Genomic DNA, 20,062 nt, shown 5'->3' with positions numbered 1-20,062 from the left:
TTTTTTTTTAGGGATCACCAGTGGCTATCGTAGCTTACTCTAGTCCTGTGAAAATAAGACACGGCCAAAGAAAAAAAATACACTTAGAAAAGGTGCATACTGTATGTAAGACACATATATGCATAATTTATCTAGTAATAAAATCACATTTATGCATGTGTATATATGTACAAAACAATGATCTGTGGAATGTGTGACTTACCATGTGACCATGTGAATAGGTGTTTTCTGCCACAGAATATTTTTAAATGCCTTCTGTGCATTGTACTACCTATTAAATAAATATATATATATATATATATATATATATATATATGGAAGATGTTTTTAAAATATACTTTTAAAACTAGTTTGAATGGGAACTTATTCTTTTTAAATGTGTTTCTTTTGTGTTCTTAAATGACTTTAAACTTTATTTGCATGTCTTTACCTCTAGTTCTTTATTATGCCCATGTAAAGCAGATGTGCTAAATAAATAATTTGCCTTGTCTTGCCTAGATTTTTAGCACATTTTGTAGCCGAGTCATTAGTACAAATGAGTCATTGCTATTTATCATGCGTGAAACACCTCTGTTTCTGATTTATTGCAATGTGAAAGGTTTTTTGAAAATAAAATCACATTTTTGATTTGTACATTTTGTACATCATACTGACAAGCTTTAATTAGTGACCACAAGAGGGGTCATACACACTGGAGTCAATTTCTTTTAAACCACCCAGTGTTTCCAAAAAACATTAGCCTACTCCAGATTTTTTTAAACATAGCAAACATTTGCACAAAACTCTTTATTTACTTTTAAGCTTCTGAAAGTAAAGAAGGCTTTATTTGTCCTTTTATGCACTATGCCTCCTGAATCTGGCAGCCATTTTGTGGTGCTTGTGTAATATGCATTTCTATCAGGCTTTCTATTTTGTTATCTGAGGTGCAACTTTGATTTAGAATTCACAACATCAGGCTCTCTACACTTTCAGAAAAAAAAGACCAAAAATTGTGGTACAGCACTTTGTCACTAGGACCGTACCCTAAAAGAAACATCTTTATACCTGATACCTTTTAGGGGGAAAGGCATAAAGGTGTATCTTTGATCCCAGAGACAGTGAAAAGGTCATTTTTTTCAGATAGTGTACTTTTATCTTATGTCTGACCATTTCTAATTTATGTTTGAAAATGGCAGCTCCTGCTTTCAGGGTATTTTTTGGCAATTTTCTTCCCATTTGTTCTCATAATCTTTATTGAATATGTAACTCTTGTAATCTTTATTGAAAATGTAATAACTTGTTCTGAAATGACTGCCATTATGCTTTTGTCACTTACACAGCATGAGTTACTGGATCATGCTAATCAAATAGTTTTAGCAACACCAGTTCACACTGACTGAGAAAATATATATTAATATTTAATAGTTATAGAGTAATGAAAGCAAGACCAACATGATATATAAATAATGCATATTTATAAATGTATATAAATAAGACAAGAAAGATCAGCGACTGCTACGTGTCTAAATACCAGTGCTGAAATTTCACATTATTTTATATTCTAATGCAGACTGGACTCAGGAGTCTATTTTTATGCACTATGCGCCAAGGATCATTTTCATATTCCTTCTACTATCAGTTTACAAGAGTGTCAGATATAATGAGCTATTTCCAGCGAATGCACAGCGGGGGTTCATGGCGGCAGCATGAGTTCGGTTTAAGAGGTGCTCAGGAAAGGCCAGTGTGTATTCACCTTTTTAATTTCCTTTGAGGTGCCATAATGAGCAAATGCCACGACACGCATATAGGTCACGCATAATTTCAGCAGCCTGAAACGAGAATCGCATGAGAGTGCGCGTCCAGTCTATCGCGGTTTTAGGGCAGTGTTGTGTGTCTATGCAGAGGAAGGTTTATTTATATCACTGCAAAATGGCACTGTTTGAGCCAGGGTTTCCCCCGAGGCCACTGCCCTCAAAAATACAGCAGAACTCAAGATGGTGCAGGAGAAAAGGTCTTCTTAGTGTGTTTCAGCACTCAACAATATCTGCATTATTATCGAGCGATTTGTTAACTTGGCAGCCCGTCACAGTAGTCTGTCATTTTTATTGGATTTGAAGTAACGTTACATCAATAATTCAGAGAGCGTTCATGTGCCGCTGCAGGTAGCCGATCTGGATTGATGGAAAAGCACCACTTGGTTCCTGAAGTTTGTAATTTTGTCACGCTTTGCTAGCTTTGTTTAGGTCTGCAATTTTATGCCAGATGGTCTATGATGTTTTTTGCAAGTCCCAGTGTCAGGGATTCAAATTTGGAGCAGAAAAGTAAAAATTTGTTGGTTGCTTTACTGCCCACCATTTTCAACTGTTTATAATATTCTTCTGTGTCTGCATATTTTCTCTGTGCACATTACTCATCAGAATAAAAAAAGGAACTATGAAAACCAAGACCAACTGTCCTATGACAACAAGAGAGGACCTAAGGTATATTTGCATGGTCAGTGCACGCCGCCCTCCAAAATCTCTAAACGTAGCTACTAGAACCAGCCCAACCAATCACCGGCCAACCCAGAAATGCCCTTCTCTTGGTAGCACGTGTTTCTTGTTACATTGAGACGTTACTTTTCCCTTTTTTTATGATTTAAATGAAGAATGGATTTCTTTTGAACGATTATTATTTCCGTTTCAGAAAAAAATAAAAGCGCTCCGCTTCTTTCATTACCATTTTTTCCTTTTTAATAAAGGATGATGCATGATTCAGAATTTTAAAAAAGCAAGCCCATTCTCTGTGGAGATCCGATAGTTTGGGACACAACACTCAGATTCTACTTCCTATTGCAGCATCCCCTCGTTGCTCTTTTTTTCTCGACTCTTTTTCTTTGGGGAAATGACTTCCTCTCACCTGTCACTCCCCTTTCCACCTGGTTTTAGTTTCCGGTTGCATCGGTCTCACTCCCCGAAACCTCTAACATGCACGTCCTTCTCTGAAGCCTTGATAACCCTCAGTTTGCATGCGACAATGCCGAATTTTTTGGGGTGTTTTTCAAGCTTTTTTATACTTTTATTTTTCATTTTGAAGCAGTTTCCTTGGAACTCTATAATTTCCCCCTTTTTCAGCCCTAGAAAAGAAAAAAAAAATAAACAGAAACAACCAAACCAACCAAAAGTGCTAAATGAGGCAGCATGGTTCAGTTACGGAAGTAAATAGCCTCTTTGACTGATTGTGTACCCCAATCTCAGGCCGAGAAAGTGCTTCAATTCAACCAAGAGACTAACTTAACTGCCCTGCTTCTGGAGGCCAAAGAGCTGGAGGCCCGAGTGATCATTCTCTCTGCCAGGTAAGAGGTTTACTGCATGATGCTATCTCAGCAGCGCACCAAAATCTCTGCACTTCACTCTTCACTGTACCTGCAAAAGTAAAATGAATCAGAATGAGTCATCCATATATTTATTATCCATTTCACCCTGCTGAATAGACCACCATATGTTGTGTTTTGGTTGCTTGTGTTTCTTAAAGGAATATTCTAGGTTCAATATAAGATTAAGGTTAAATCAACAGCATTTGTGGCTTAATGCTGATTACCACAAAAATAAGTTCCACTTGTTCTTCCTTTTCTTAAAATAAAATAAAATAAACAATTACCTTTTCGGTGTCAGGTTATATTCACTCTAACCATTTTGTTTTCTTTTTTGTTGTAATCAACAAGTCACAAATGCTTTTGATTGAGCTTAACTTGTTCTGAACCTGGAAAATAATTAGCTTAACTAGCAAGAATTAGCAACAACCTTTGCAGTACCTGCTATGCTGGTCGACCAGCACAAAACTAGCACTAACCAGTTTCTTTTATCAGCAGGACAGACCTTAGAACACTTTGAAATAAATAATACTGAAAAGTCAAAGCAATGGGTTTACAAAACAATTTCATACTTCAGTAAGCTTCTCGTATTTCTGTCAGCAGTTATAAACCTGTCTGTCTGCCTTTAGCGAGGAAGATGCAGCCGCCGTGTACAAAACAGCACGCTTCCTCAACATGACAGGCTCAGGCTATGTATGGCTGGTCGGGGAGCGTGAGATGTCCGGTAAAGCTTTGAGCGAGGCCCCTGACGGTACGTAAACCCACCTTAGTACAACCGAGACAGGCAGAGGAAAAGAAGCCATTTGTCTCAGTTTCTCTGATAAACTAGACTAGAGGTTTTATCGATGAAGCGAGTAGTGGATGTTAGTGTGTATGTATAAATTAACCATTTAAACATTTAAGCACTTTATGTGTTTAAAGGTTTTAAACGAGTCACTTTAGATTACACAATAATGGTTGCGTTCTCTGGCTCACTGGCAAGCTTAATTACAATACTGAACTTAACATTGACCTCTAGAGGTTTAATTAAGAAGTTACCATAAAAATGTCATTGTCATGAAGTAGTTTTTTTTTTTATTAAAAATGTGTTAACTCATAGAGTGTGGTTTTATCATATTATGTTATTATATTAATAGTCTGGCTTTTGTGAATTTAAAAAGGGTGTTTTTTCAACCCTCCCTTTGACGTGTTTCTGGTATTGGTAAGCTATAAATGGCCTTTTATGTCCCAGGCACTTCACAAGTTTTTAAAGTTCACACTATTGTCATTGTCGCTCCCAATACACTTGCTCACCTTTTACCCTGCCAGTGTTTTTCTTGTCTTTGTCCTCATTTATAACACTTGTGGAGTCTTCACAGTAATCTTTTGGAGATCTCTTACAGAACTGGATCTTTCAAACCCTGCTCCAATAACAACAAAAAACTCAGTTGAAGTTGGATTTATGTGTGAAGTATACTTAAATCTGATATATTTCATCAATCAGTGTGTGTTAGTGTCTCACAACTGGACAGGACTTACCACAGTTTGGGCATAGGTGGCGCTAGTGGGCTTAGTTCAGTAAATCCAACCTCAAGGGTCAAAGCTTGCATTTTGGGCAAAATGCCTCAAGTAGCATGCCCGTGAAGAACAAAACATTCATTTTACATTCCGATTGACTACTAGTACTACCAGTAGAAAAATCTGACAAAACATGACTTGACATCTGATTTGAGAGTCATTTACCTATGCTGGCTCAAAGGGTGACCCTATGGGTTTTTTTGTGTTGGAAAGGGCTCCTAAATGTCAAGGGTGAACAGCTCACTGCTTAATTTTTAACATCAACACATAGGGCTGATTGGCCTCCAGCTCATCAATGGCAAGAATGAATCGGCGCACATCAGTGATGCCGTTGCTGTCGTAGCCCAGTCCATCCAAGAGCTCTTTGAGAAAGAGAACATCACAGAACCTCCAAGGGGCTGCGTGGGCAATACCAACATCTGGAAGACTGGGCCACTTTTTAAAAGGTCAGTACCACTAAAGATCATCGTGCTTGAGGGTGCATCCGTGTCATTCTTTGATGGATTTTGACAACCACAGACTGTGACCTAACGCACTGTCACAACACATGATATTTCATCTATGCATATTTTTCATGCATCACATTCACATACAAAAAGTTACTCACAGGTCAGTACTGGCTGTGCTCCACAGGGTACTGATGTCTTCCAAGTACCCAGAGGGCCTAACAGGACGCGTTGAGTTCAATGATGACGGTGACAGAAAATACGCTCATTACAGCATTCTCAACTACCAGAAGAGCAGACTGATTCAAGTCGGCATTTACAATGGAACACAAGTACTAGTCTTTTCTTTCACAGACATGGGTCCTTAATCTTGCATTAGTTCCTGTGAGCCATACAAAAATAAATCTGACAAAAATACAGAGTTTTAAAGCCAACACTAAGTCATAGTATTCACATAATTGTATTCAAATCCAACCCCGTAATGGCACTTTTGGAATCTATGCTAATTATTTTAGATTAGAGGATTGAACAAAGATTATGATTATGACTATACGCCTGTTAATTATCTGCTTCATCAGGTGGTGATGAATAAACAGAGGAAGATTATTTGGCCTGGAGGTGAAACAGAAAGACCGAGAGGATTCCAGATGTCTACTCGATTAAAGGTACAGGGTTCACTACATCTATCCAAAACTTGCCAATAATTTAGGGTCATGAATCAGAAATGACCTGAAAGTAATTGATGCCACATAGGAAAGCTGAACAAAATCCCATCCATCTATTGCAGATAGTGACCATTCATCAGGAACCCTTTGTGTATGTGAAGCCAACTACGCTGGACGGGACCTGCAAGGAAGAGTACACACCTAATGGGGTCTTAATTAAAAAGGTGATCTGCACTGGACCAAATGAGACCATCCCAGGTAACACATCAGGGACGTTTAGGTCACTGTGATTTTCTACATCCGCCGTCTGGAGATACATACATACATATATATGCAGCAGGTATTTATATATGTATGAATGTAGCAAGTGTGTCTGTGGTATGTGTTTTATGTTGTGTGTGACTATTTTTGCTAAATGCAAAATGTACGCATGTGTTTTTTGTGTGTGAGTCGCTTGGGCTTCCGTCATGCCGTTCCGCTTTGCATATAGTGACAGCTGACAGCTGTATATGTGCCTGGTGTCGCAGCCTATATAATATACAGGTAAAGTGTGAAAGTCAATATGGAAGGATTGTACTCCTTTTAGATGTTGATGCTCCCATCTGGCTGTTGCATCTGTCTGAGATCAGAATGGATGGAAAAATACATCCATTCCAACCACAAGAGTTGTGGCTACTTCAATTCAGCCAGTACCATAGATGAATTGACAATTAATTCACATAGCTCGTTAATATTTTATTACATTATCATCAGCAAAAAAATCTATGACTGGCTGAGTAGCAGAGCAGAAGTTGAATTTATAGAAAAGGAATTTATCAGACCTCAATGCTGTCTAGCAGTTAAGAGCATACACCATCTAAAAGAGAAACACAATCTCCGAATGAGTGAGTGATATTAGCATTGGGGTGAGTGAACTGAGAATGGTGGGCTTTCTAAATATTGACCTTTCAATTTTGTCAGATGGAATGAAATTTCACTTTTTCTGGTTTGGTTACAGGACGCCCAATTGTTCCCCAGTGTTGCTACGGATTTTGCGTTGACCTTCTGATTAAACTGGCAATGACCATGAACTTCACCTATGAAGTACACCTGGTGGCAGATGGGAAATTCGGAACACAAGAAAGGGTAAGCTCACTTTCATGTTATGCCAAGTACAGGCAAGATGATTGTCATAAGATTGCTTTCTACTTATCTTTTGGTGATATAGGTAAATAACAGTAACAAGAAGGAATGGAATGGTATGATGGGCGAGCTCCTGGGTGGCCTTGCAGATATGATCGTTGCACCCTTGACGATCAACAATGAACGAGCCCAGTACATAGAATTCTCCAAGCCTTTCAAATACCAGGGACTGACTATCCTTGTTAAAAAGGTACGATTACACTACTCAAAATACCACATTCTATTTGTACTTTAGTTACAGATCATCAGTATAGCCTTTTTGAAAAAAAGTCACCACTTGCTACTGTAGCGTCATGACAGTATTGCTAGTACCTACTAGAGCTGGTACTGAAATGTGCTAAATTTATGTTAGTGATCATGCAATGTGTGTTTTAGGAAATACCTCGCAGTACACTGGACTCATTCATGCAGCCATTCCAGAGCACACTGTGGCTACTGGTGGGTCTATCGGTGCATGTGGTGGCGGTGATGCTTTACCTACTAGACCGGTTCAGGTACAACAAGACGTTGGTTTGAGAGTGTGGCTACCTGTTCTATGTATGTCCATGGGGTGGCTGAATGCACATGTTGTTTGTTCTTTTAGGTAGTTTGTTTCACTCATTGGGATCATGTAGCACCTTTGTTTCAGGATGTCTCCACGGTACATGAGAGCGCTGAACATGTTTCATTGTCATTGTCGCCATGGAGGTGGGGGAGGTTGGGTGGCTGTACTCTGTGAGCCTGTTCTTTTTTCCCTCTCGATCTGTCTTTTCCTGTCTGTCCTCTGTCTCTTTGCCATGCTTCACATCTGTTATAGTTCTCTCTATGGTCTCTGCAATCTGGTCAATGCTAAGTGATTTGGGATACTGGAGCACTTATTTATTTGAAGACTACTTATATGGGTTCTTTGCCTATTCTCTTTCTGAACATTTTCACTGTTTGACCTGGTTTTCCCAGCCCATTTGGAAGGTTTAAAGTAAACAGTGAAGAAGAAGAGGAGGATGCCCTCACCTTATCTTCAGCTATGTGGTTTTCCTGGGGCGTCTTGTTGAACTCTGGAATTGGAGAAGGTGATGTGAAAGTCAAACTTTGTTTTTAAGATCATATTAAATTAAATGAGTTTTACTTGACATATGTTTGACTACTACTGTACTTAACATATGTTGTCCAGGTGCCCCACGTAGTTTTTCAGCGAGAATCTTGGGAATGGTGTGGGCTGGCTTTGCTATGATTATAGTAGCATCCTATACTGCCAACCTGGCTGCCTTCCTGGTGTTGGACCGGCCTGAGGAGCGCATCACCGGCATCAATGACCCAAGGGTATGCTTCTCTAAGCACTTGAACTACCAAAGTAAAGGTTTTCAAAATGCATACTGAGTTTGCATTTTTTTTTCCAGCTAAGGAACCCATCAGACAAGTTCATCTATGCCACAGTGAAGCAAAGTTCGGTGGATATTTACTTCCGGCGACAAGTTGAGCTGAGCACCATGTACCGCCACATGGAGAAGCACAACTACGAAAGCGCCGCTGAAGCCATCCAGGCTGTTCGGGACAAGTGAGTCCCTGCTGGGTAGACACCAGCAGGTCTGGCCTCATGGTCAGTCAATCAGTCAGTCAGTCTTGAGGGTCCTGGGCCTGCAGGTCTCAGGTATATAAATCAGTGCCAGCACTTACTGCACTAACCTGCGACCCTGGTCCATAACCCCACACAGGAGAGGCCCAGCTATGTGCCACACATAACATATATTAACATTGAGCTAAAGAACACCTTTTTCAGGTTTCAGCAAAAACGTCATTGAGGGAATCCAATGGGGGACAAAGCTCCACTCGTCCGGCATTGGATTTCATTTACCTATGAGGTGGCAGTCTAGTTTTCTGGTAACACAAGTTGCACAAGAGGGGTGGGTGGGGTCGGGTGCCACGAGTGTGTTGTTTCTCACTGTATTGTTGCACCGTAACCCCCCACCCTTCCCGTCCTCCTCCCTTCCCCCTGCCCCAACAGCAAGCTGCATGCTTTCATCTGGGACTCTGCGGTGCTGGAGTTTGAAGCCTCGCAGAAGTGTGACCTGGTGACCACGGGAGAGCTGTTTTTCCGTTCGGGCTTTGGCATAGGCATGCGCAAGGACAGCCCCTGGAAACAGAATGTGTCCCTGGCTATTCTCAGGTCTGTCCCAGCCGAAGCAGCATATCGTACGCTTCTGTATAGTTTTATGTTGTATAAAATCTCACCATTGGACACTTACTCATCTCTCTCTGTGTATTTCCCCTCTTTCATCCCTGCTCTATTGTCTGTGTGCTTGATCATATACGTGTTTATGTGTATGTGCTGGTGGTTGTGGTGACTTTGTGGGATTTATCGGTACTTTCTACCAAAAACAACTTTTGAACTTCTCTTCCTGCTCTCCACCACCCCTTGCAGTTCCCATGAGAATGGCTTCATGGAGGACCTAGATAAAACCTGGGTGAGATACCAGGAGTGTGACTCAAGGAGCAATGCCCCAGCCACACTCACCTTTGAGAATATGGCAGGTATGGGCCATTTCAGGTACAGAGAGACCTAAAAGAGATTGGACAAAAAAGGTACAGTAGGTAAGGTATTGGGGCCTTTTTTTGTCCAATGCTTTTAGTTGTCGTTTTATGCTCACCTGTGTTGGTGTTCACATTTGTAACAAACTCATTAACCTTTAACATCCATCCATTTTGCATGGTTTTCAGCAGCAGGCCCCACATATATGGGCAATACATGTAGGATTCCATCACACAGAGGCTCCACCCCCTCCAGCTCCTCAGTGGGTTGATTCGAAGAATACTGTGTCTGCATTAATCGTCTGACAGTTTCATTCATCCCTCTCATTCACAGGTGTCTTCATGCTAGTTGCTGGAGGCATTGCAGCTGGGATCTTCCTCATTTTCATCGAGATTGCATATAAGCGCCATAAAGACGCCCGCAGGAAGCAGATGCAGCTAGCCTTTGCGGCCGTCAATGTTTGGAGGAAGAACCTACAGGTAAGGTAGCTCTCTCCTACAACACAAGAGGTAAAAAGAAGGGTGAACATGAGGGAATGACATCCCAACAGACTTTTACATAAGAACCACTTTTTGTACTAGGGCTTTAGTTCACAAGTTTTTCATTCATACCTCTGCTAAAAACAGATCTTTGGTTGCACTGTTTGGTGTGGTGACCAAAGGTGGACGATCTCCATTGTGTGTTCTTAGGCGTCTAAAAGGGCCTGGAATTGTCTAGGCTGCTCTGGTTCAATCAGCCTCCTTCTTCTTGTCTGTTCCAACAGGACAATAAAGAGAGCTCAGGGAGTCAAGCTGTGGGTGCGGCTGGGACTCCATCTTTAGTATGTAAAACAAGCTGATCCATCTAGTTGCCACGCCATCCTTGCTACGCGAATCAGTATATTTAAAATAGCTGATATGCTTAGTTATTCATCAGAATATGAAGCTGCTTTCATGGCATGAACCACTTAAATGCTTCAAACCACTTAGTGTATCAGTTAGATGAAATAAAAATACCTGAAGATGATGTAGGCTGCCAAAATAATGTTTGCGATATAAAAAGGTAATCTTGATTAGGTACTGCTAGTATACATCATCAAGCTATGCTAAAGAGAACAGGAAGCTAGTAAAAAAAAAAACAGGACAGAGCGCTAATTGGTAATTAGATATAGATGTTAGTCCTAGCCTCAGACTGTGATGAGTCTTTGCTAATATTATTTAAAAACAGGAGTAATAATATGACATTAAACATATTATAGAAGTAAATATTTCAAAAGCCCTATCCAGCACATCCATACTATAGTCTAACACAGTCCAACTGAAATGTCTCCTACAAACTCTTGCTCACCTGTGTGTCCATTAAGACCGATGTTTTCTAGTAAGAAGTCCAGGGAGGTCTTCCCAATGGGACTGTGATATTTGGTGAGGGGTGGGCCAGTGGGGTGGGAGCTGGGTAGAAGTACAGTGAGGCTGTGAGAGCCTCAAGCTGCTTCTTTATTCAAAATCACAAAAGGTCAGAACTGCTGCAATAGAATAAACAGCAGTAGTAGTGAACGGTAAGATCACAGTAGCTTGTCTTTGTGAGCAGGTCAATTTACTGTCAATGTCTGTCATCTGCCTCACATGTATAGTTGTCTTTGTATGTATATGCATGTAGGCTTATATGCAGAAAGGTCAAGCAAACACAAAAACACTTTAAATTTGGAGTCTAGAAGACCTATGCCAGATCAAATTGAACGGTTGATTTAAATATAAAACATTAGTATGGATCAATCACTGTGGCATTTCATGTTTTTTTGTCAGCTCTTCCTTTCTGTATAGAAATTTACACAACTTTTTTGATGGTGATATCTTTGCGATCTTGAGTATAAATATAAATGTTTTGTGTGAGTACTTCTAAATGAATGTCCATATTCAAACACCCCATTTGCACTTGTGTATACTGCACCTTCATAAAGGGAACTGCGTGTAACACACACACACTGCACTTCTGAATAACCTGCCCAATTTGCAATTTTGTCCACTGGGCTGTTCCGTTGTCATCTCAAAAGCACAGAGATGTCAAAAACAAGCTGCCCACATTACAATGGTTAATGGTTGTCTCTTGGAGCAGAGCCCATTCAGAAGTGCACTGCCTTCAGGAAAATGAGAAAACAAATGGAAACACTGAAAAATGGATGATGCAAAACTAAATGAAGCGTGAATGTGCTCTCATGAGATACTATGTCAAAGCTTGCAGCCACTTACGTGTCTCACTGTGCCGGTGGTCTAATGTGGGTCCAGCATGCTAAATGCACAGACAGTGCTCTGACCACAGCCAAATAGGGCTTATTAATATTTTTTCTTTGTTAAAAGCATAAAATTGATGCAGGACAAACAAGAGTGTGTTTAGCAAAGTTGTTCTTAGATTGCAAAGACATTGTGGTAAGTCCCAAAGTGGTAGACTTTTTCATATGTAGCAGGGGTCAAATGATGTTCAGAAACTTTTAAAGGACCGCAACAAATATGAAGATGATCCTGAGAGTTTTCCATCAGCCAAAGTCAACTGAATGCTTGTCCACATTTTGCTTACTTTATCCACACCCTTGCTCCTACTGCCCTCTGCATGAATTTAAATGAAATTCACACCACATTTAACCCAACTCCCTGACACCCTAGAGTACATTACTTACTGTATGTGTGGTGTGGATTTCCGTTATACCCTACAAAAAGTATAACGCTCAAAGAGGGTTCTTATAAGTATTCATGTATTGATCAGTATTACTTCATATCCTGTGCTCTTTTGGCATTTTATTGGTTGCTCTACTTCCCTATAAGAGTGTTGTTTTGTTTTGTGATATTACAGACTGCTTGGCTTTGATGTCATTATTTCCTCAGCAAACCCATGTTGCTGCCTTCTGCTTTTGCTTATGGATCTTAAAGTCATATGATCTTTAAAGCAAGTGGATAAATATTCATTTATTTTTCTTTTTTCCTCCCCAATGCAGCCCTCTTCCTCTGTAGAGACTCAGGATGTAAGAATACCTTAATTCGACCTTTTCTTACACAAACACACCCAGTCTTGTGCTATACCTTCGTACCCTTTGTAGAGGCCAGAGAGTAGCCGTGTGGGGCACCTTTGTTGGACAGTGGGAGGGAAGTGGGCAAAAAGGTCCCAATCTTCTTTTGTGCCTAAAACCACAAAGTGTTAAGAAGAAGTATTTATGAAACAGCACAAAACAGATGCCAAGGAAGATCATTTGGGAATTCGAAAGTGCTGCCACTTCATGCAACCAAATCGGTTGCATCTGTTACTACCAATTCTTAGTCTCTTTGAATCAAACAAGTCTGACTTCCATTCATATTTATAGATCGTTGGGTTTAAGATAGCTTATCAACGGGGAACGAGGGGATGTGGTTTTGGCAGTTGAAAACCAGCCAGAGAACATGAATAATTGTTCTACATATATTTATTTTAGGATAGGAAAAGTGGTAGAGCAGACAGCGACCCAAAAAAGAAACCCTCTTTTAGGTCCATCAGTACCACCCTGGCCTCCAGCATCAAGAGACGTAGGTCCTCCAAAGACACGGTAAGGAGGTTAAGGAATGGAATCTCTTTTTACTCGGCCGGTCTCTCTTCCTCTTTCTGCGTCTGTCTTTCTCTCGTCCTATTCTTCTGCTCCTCTCTCTGTATCTACTTTCTTCTGTCTTAAATGACATGTCATGTCTGAAACCAAGAGAGCCGCATTTCTCTCTGGTTATTCCTCCATTCCTGGCATCTCGGCCACGGCCACGTGTCTGTCAGTCAGTCATCGAGTCACCACCCAGACCCCATCTGTCAGTTAGGACTTAAGAGCTCAGCCATCCTTAAGAGTTAAGCTGAAAGGTTTTAGGACCCAGTGATCAGGGAAAAGGTTCTAACCTAAGAGCTGTTCCAAGAGGAGGGGGCGCTGCACAATGCCTGATGTTTCTGGGCTGCTTCTCTCCCTATTGCAACCTCTGGATGTGGAGTGTGTGTTAGTGCGGGTGGACGTGTGTGACTCTTTTTGGTGGGATGTGTTGTGCGTATTTGTGTGTTTCTCGTCCCCAAACCTGCCTGATGTTATTGATATGAACAGTCAAATCTTGCGATGTTTGTTTCCCCGACGGCATGCTTTGGTGTTGTGGTGTTTGATCAGAGCAACCGATACCATGCGGACTAACTCATTTTTTTTAAACAGCGGAACTTCCCTTTCAGACTTTGGAATCATCAATTAACAATGATTTTCTTTTGTACAACTGTTTTGTTTAAGGTCCTAACAAAGTTTATTTCAAGGAATGGGAATTTGAAAATGAAAATTCTGTCATCATTTACTCACCCTCATGTTGTACCAAATCTGTATGATCTTCTTTCTGCCGTGGAACACAAAAGGAGATAGCGGAATGCTGCTTTTCTCCATTCAGTAATAGCAGACAGTGACCAAGGGCTCTCAAGCGCTAAAAAACATCATAAAAGTACCATAAAAGTAGTAATTTATGTGCTATATTCAAAGTCTTATAAAGAAGTCATAAAACATGCAAGAACAAATGACGTTTGATATCAATGGCATATGTACAACATATATACAATATCTACAACATTGTGTGGCTTTGGAAGACTTGGAATATAGCGTTAACAGCAAAATGATTATATCATTAATCATTACATAATTATTAATATTATTATATATTATAAAATTACTGTGCTGCCATAGTAAAACCTTTCCAGATATGGAGAAAGTTCTATAACTATATATACTACACATATACTTGTATTTAGTATATCATAAACAGATCAATTCTACAAATTTCATAACTGTTGATTTTGATTAACATTAATATGATTTGCTATGGCACCACAACTTATTAAATAGGGCCTAAAAACCTATAAATGACTGTTAGTTTTTTCCCTCCATTTTCAGCACTGTTTGCTATATGTTACGTTTTCTCACATTTTATTCAGGAATTAAGTTACTTTTTTTTCCTTTTAAAATGTTTAAGAAAATGGGGAAGGTGGGTTGGGGTGGTGAATGGTGAAAAAAAGGCACAACAATCCAGGTGAAAATCAGAAAAACAATAGTAGCCATCCAGTGTTTAACCATCCTTTTATTTCTTGATATCAGTGTCGCCTCTCTTTCTATATAAGTGGATGTATATGGATTTATAACTGTCGACGTCCCCCACATGATGTACATGCTACACAGCCTCTCTCTTCCTCTGCAAGCATGCAATATATCTGTCGTAGAAGTAGAGACTGTTTTGGTTGCCTTAGTAGAAGTAGTTGCATTTTTTGTGGTAGTGATGATACACACACTTTTTGTCTCTTTTGCTGATTCACTGTCTCTCACCAGGGGGCACTGTGGGCTTGATTTGGAAGTGCCAACAGAAAGCCTTCTAAGTGAACATAACAAGAACTCTCTCATGCTCTCTAAGGCGTGCTAAGGGCATTCTTGATGCAACACCAAGGAAGACAAAAAAAAGCCTCCCGGTGTCATCAGAAGTATTGCTGAATACATCCATTCTGCAATATGATGATGATGATCTTGACAATGAGAACTTTTGCCTTAAGCTTTGGCTTTTAGAGTTGTTGCATCATATATTGAGCGTATAAGCTTATTTATTGGCAATGGCATAGTAATACAAAAAAAAACAGTAAGCTATAAAAGAGGACACATGCTATAATTAGTATGGTAAATATTAAATTCATAATTAATATGTATAAATTGTTTATAAGAAATTTTATTTTGAAATTATTTTGAAATCAAACATCCAAACATTGCATGTGTCCTTGGTTTTTGCTAAACTCTTAAAATTTAGAATAATATGAAACTCGTTGCTGCTGCTTTTCCATCAATATATGTATTTTGCTTTTTGAAAATGTATTCCTTAGGTATATATATCTGTCTTGATTAGCAGCTCACCAAAAAAAAAAAAAAAAAAAAGCTCTCTGTGCCTCAATTTCACAGATTGCCACAGCAAGGAACAGAACTTGAAATGATAATAATGTAATAATCCTGTCAGATCAAAATACTTTTGTTTTAATAAAAATGTCCTTGCCGTTGCAACATGGCAAGCCTCACTGAGAGACATTTTATAGCTTACAAAAACTGAAAGCAAAAAAAATTAATGTTTTGTTGTGTTAATTGCCTTCTGACTGGGCACCTGCATGTCATTGAGTGTTTTGCCAACCCGGCACTGCAGATGCCCATGTGAGAAAACAGCTTGTTGCGCTTCTAACACGTCTAAGCTTGAGATGAGGAAACAGGAACTGCAACTGAATGAGAATTAAATATATATTACAAATATAAATATGCAGTGGCCCAGAAAGTATTTGAACATTTGAGCCAAGTTTAAAAATGTAGTAACGTCATTGCATTAGACAACAAAATATGAAAGCAACTGGTATTTGTGTCCATTAACAAACTTTAGGAGAAATACTTTGGTTGTTAGGTTTTAATACTGTTCTAAATGAAGATAAAAAAGTATTTCTGGATACTTTCTGGTTGAAAGTCAAAAATGGAACCAATGTCTATAGTTAATGTTATGAACTACAACTATGTTTACTCTGCTAGTGCGCCAGTGTGAACGTGAGGGGATCTGCTATCATATATCCACTAGAAACCACATTGAGCCAACTGGGTTAAAAGCAACTGCAAATATAGCTTGGAAAAAAAAGGTCATTGGTTAACATCACTTGTTTGCAGATGCCAGTTGGTTTATATTTCATTATATAATGCAATGACAGTCATATATTTTTAAGTGTGTCGCAAGTGTCCAAATACATTTTGACTTTTGACCCAATAATGCTTATATAAATAACACATAGGTTATCAAGGTTATCACCTAAAACCATCTCTCAGCAGAGAACCTGCTTCCTCTTCTTTGAATATAATTCTAAATACCACTTAAGGCAGCAAGATAGCTGGAAGAACACTTCTCCCACACCATTTAAAATTTTTATAACCTCCTTGGATGTAACAGAATTTTTAAGTGTTGCATTCAATTGTAAAACATAGCCTTTAAAATGTTTCTGAGTCCTGGCCTGAAGGCAAAATTTAGAGCAATGACATCTGAAACATTCAATGGTTGAGTACTTGTTTTGGATTTGCATGCTACCTGCTGCCTTTGGGGTAAAGAAGCAAATTCCGTTCTGGGATTTTGGGGAAAAGGAAAGGTAACAGTCACACTAATGTTCTCTATCCTGTGTGTTTTCTACCTTCTCTCTCTTTCTACAGCAATACCCACCCACAGACATTACGGGCCAACTCAACTTGTCCGACCCGTCTGTCAGCACGGTGGTGTGAGGCAGAGAAAGAGGGAGAGTTTAACATAAAGACATGCTCATTCTTTAGAGACAAACAAGATGGAACTAGAGGGGAGCGTTGTAGTACCGCTCCTCTAGGTTTTGCACAATGGATCCATCATGGACGAGAACTACTGAGCCACTTCACCTTTATGAAGAGCCAATGGGACCTGTTGGGACTTGATGGTGGACTGCAAGGGATGGCATGACACTGCAATGCACTGGAGCCCTGCGAACACACAGACCATATAAACACATAAGCGCATACACCATCACAGCTTGATGCTGAAATTAGTATACTATCATTCCATCCACCAGTACTTCTTCTGTATAAATTCTTTATCATTATGTAGAAATATTTCTTATTAATATTAGTGCTTATTCTTATGTTGATTAAGTGGTTTAAGTATTGTACAGTATAATTTAGAACAAAGAACAAAACATTTCATGTTGCAAGGCTGATTCTACGGCCATTATTTAAAGAATTAACTAGTTGTAGTGCGTATGAAATTAATTATATTCATCATTTACATATGATATTTATCTTCTTTACATTTTTTATTGTTTTATTTGCTTTCTGTTCATTGTTTTTCATTCTTTGTCTATATAATCTATAAAGCAAAATGTCAGCCAATCAAGCACATGATCTGTGCTGTTTCATATATCATTGTCTTTTATATTCTAACATCCCTTTGCATGTAATATGCATGCAAATTTGTCCCTAAAGGATTATGGACAAGAAAAATATACAGTAACATATCACAGAAAAGGTATTCAATTTTAGATTTACGATGTGGCTTACTGCACATCAGTTAATTGCAAACTCTCCTTCAAACTCAACAGTTCTTCCTCTTTAAATGCAGTCGTTCTCAACTTCAGTCTGAAGGGTGCATCAAGGGGCCGAGTTTTTTCATCCAACTAGCACTTGGCGTCTCACGCAAAATCATCTCTGTGTGTCATCCCCACAGACGACCTCAGAGATCTTTTACATGAGAAAACTCCAAGTGTGCCCATTTATTTTCAACGCTGGTGCTGTAGTTTCGTATACACCTATTAGTTAGATGGCAAAACTGGCCCGTTCCCAAGTTCTGGGGTTGAGAAACATCAACAAAAGCTGTACAAATAAGGACTGCTTACTGTAAATGTTCACTTAATGCTATTTATATGACCCATGGAAACTCCCCTATAAGAGAGATCACCTACCTAGCACTTTAATGTGTATCTGTTGGAAGCTATAAGCATATGGAAATTATGCAATTTGCCAAATGTTGATTGTAATACTAATACTTGATATGAAAATGCACATTTGAGAATGCGAAATATGTTATATGTAACTGTCAGCTGTTTGAATTTAACAAAAGACTCCTTTTCTAGTTTTCATATATCAAGAGATTTGGATTTGTTTCTGATATATCAGAGTTAAACTGTGTCAAACTAGTGCATATCGCATATATCTTCTGTTTACTATTAGCTTACACTACTTTAGTTTTTAGTCTTTTCAAACTGACAGGTGTATGTACAGTATGTTTTTCTCATTGCTTGGGTCAATGAATGTGGTTTGTACTTCAGAAGAATGATGTATTATATCTGATTTCAGGGCATGTGAACACTGAATTCAGTTTATGTTGCCTGGACTGCTAGATTGCAGATGATTTTATGAAAATGTTGAAAAAAGGGAGTGTTTTATGAGAAACTGTCACACTGTAAATGACACACAAACACAATCAGATAAATTACACCACATACAGTAACACACATATCCTGAGCATAAGTCTTACTTTAACAAGTGCTACAATGCTACTTTATGTTTCAGTTAATTTTAGATACTTCTTCAATGCATTTTGACAAAATATATATAGTAATAACATTTCTGTGTGCCAATACATTTGTGCCATGTCAGTTGCAGACCACAACTAAGTGTCTTTCCAATTTTGTGAGCATATTATTCACTATAAAAATATCCATGGATTTCATTTATTTCCATGATTTCCAAATCACTATATATAGCCTGTTTGTGTGTGTGTGTGCATGTGTGTGTGTGTGTTCCACATTTTGAGCATAAATTTGTACCCAGGAGAGAGCAAAACTTGACAAAGTGTCCCAAAATATATATATATTGTATATAATATATATGGTATAAATGCAGATTTTTTTTTCCTTTTAGGGTTAGGTTTGCAGATGTTGTTCCTTTTAGGGTTAGGTTATAAAGTGTATAACTATCTGTGTATAAAAACAACATGAATCTATGCATTGTCCCTAGTTTAGCTAAATAAATGTGCATGTGTATATATGTGATTTATATACAAATAGCTAAATAGATAATTCCTCGAGTAAAATCGCAATGTACGAAGACCTGCACAGAGACAAGTACTGCAGCAAATAAACACACCTTCCACTTTGACTATCCATTTCCCAGAAAGTTCAATATTAGCTACAGGCAGTTCTGGAGAGGTGGAGATGCATACATTAGTCAGACGTCTACGTTATGGGCCGGGGGTAGTGGTCAAAATAGTGACTTGTTAATCTCTCATGAATTTGAAAGTATGAGGAAAACGCCTGACAGCGTATTTAAGAGGCGGTATCACCATCATCAGTAAGGACAGACTGTTCCTTTGCAAACACTGACGTCTGCAACAGGTGAGTCTTTGCTGCACAATACTACATGATAGCTTATTTACTGAAACGTATTACGAACTGTTTTTGAACTGCTAAACTGTGTCACACCATCCTGCGAACCAAACCATTATCGTTCCATTCTCGTCAACAACGGATCGCGTCATCTTACCTGCTCTTACGGGATCTGTTTATTCCACTGACTGAACGCAGGTGGAGGGATTCTCCCGTCTAATACAAGCATTTTTTTCATTAAACTTTGTACTTCTCCTGCGTAAATCATAAAAGTGAAAGACCGAACAGCATTAGTGTGAAAACAAATTGAAATTGAAGTTCTGTTTTTAGCGTTGTTCACATTTAACGTTCCCTCTATTCTACAGTTTGGCCAAAATATGCTGCCATAGCTACATTTCCGCCATAAAATTGCCACCGTTGCCGTCACTGTCGTAAAAGTTACATTTTGAAAGAAAAAATAAATTTAACA

At 39.0% G+C, this 20,062-nt stretch overlaps 1 protein-coding gene across 9 annotated transcripts in view; it reads left to right on the top strand.

The window, feature by feature from the left end:
• The window catches only part of grin1a (glutamate receptor, ionotropic, N-methyl D-aspartate 1a), a 25,198-nt gene extending 6,203 nt beyond the window's left edge, over window positions 1–18,995 (top strand). The window contains exons 4-22 of one of the 9 annotated variants that reach the window (XM_016451924.1): window positions 2,397–2,459; window positions 3,216–3,313; window positions 3,961–4,082; window positions 5,160–5,334; window positions 5,522–5,666; window positions 5,913–5,999; window positions 6,122–6,257; window positions 6,997–7,124; window positions 7,207–7,371; window positions 7,557–7,675; window positions 8,118–8,230; window positions 8,332–8,480; window positions 8,558–8,715; window positions 9,163–9,324; window positions 9,580–9,689; window positions 10,021–10,166; window positions 12,653–12,679; window positions 13,124–13,234; window positions 16,898–18,995. In XM_016451924.1, the coding sequence (XP_016307410.1) occupies window positions 2,397–2,459; window positions 3,216–3,313; window positions 3,961–4,082; window positions 5,160–5,334; window positions 5,522–5,666; window positions 5,913–5,999; window positions 6,122–6,257; window positions 6,997–7,124; window positions 7,207–7,371; window positions 7,557–7,675; window positions 8,118–8,230; window positions 8,332–8,480; window positions 8,558–8,715; window positions 9,163–9,324; window positions 9,580–9,689; window positions 10,021–10,166; window positions 12,653–12,679; window positions 13,124–13,234; window positions 16,898–16,966 (2,283 nt within the window). In that variant the 3' untranslated portion in view covers window positions 16,967–18,995. Of the gene's footprint in view, window positions 1–2,396; window positions 2,460–3,215; window positions 3,314–3,960; window positions 4,083–5,159; window positions 5,335–5,521; window positions 5,667–5,912; window positions 6,000–6,121; window positions 6,270–6,996; window positions 7,125–7,206; window positions 7,372–7,556; window positions 7,676–8,117; window positions 8,231–8,331; window positions 8,481–8,557; window positions 8,716–9,162; window positions 9,325–9,579; window positions 9,690–10,020; window positions 10,167–12,652; window positions 12,680–13,123; window positions 14,077–16,897 lie in introns of those variants that run through there. The other 8 variants (XM_016451898.1, XM_016451872.1, XM_016451863.1 and 5 more) reach the window with 8 other exon arrangements.
• The last annotated feature ends 1,067 nt before the right edge of the window (window positions 18,996–20,062 follow it).

Source organism: Sinocyclocheilus anshuiensis, unplaced genomic scaffold, assembly GCF_001515605.1.
Source record: "Sinocyclocheilus anshuiensis isolate Anshui unplaced genomic scaffold, SAMN03320099.WGS_v1.1 scaffold457, whole genome shotgun sequence".
Lineage (NCBI taxonomy): Eukaryota > Metazoa > Chordata > Actinopteri > Cypriniformes > Cyprinidae > Sinocyclocheilus > Sinocyclocheilus anshuiensis.
This window is presented reverse-complemented; position numbering and strand designations above follow the sequence as displayed.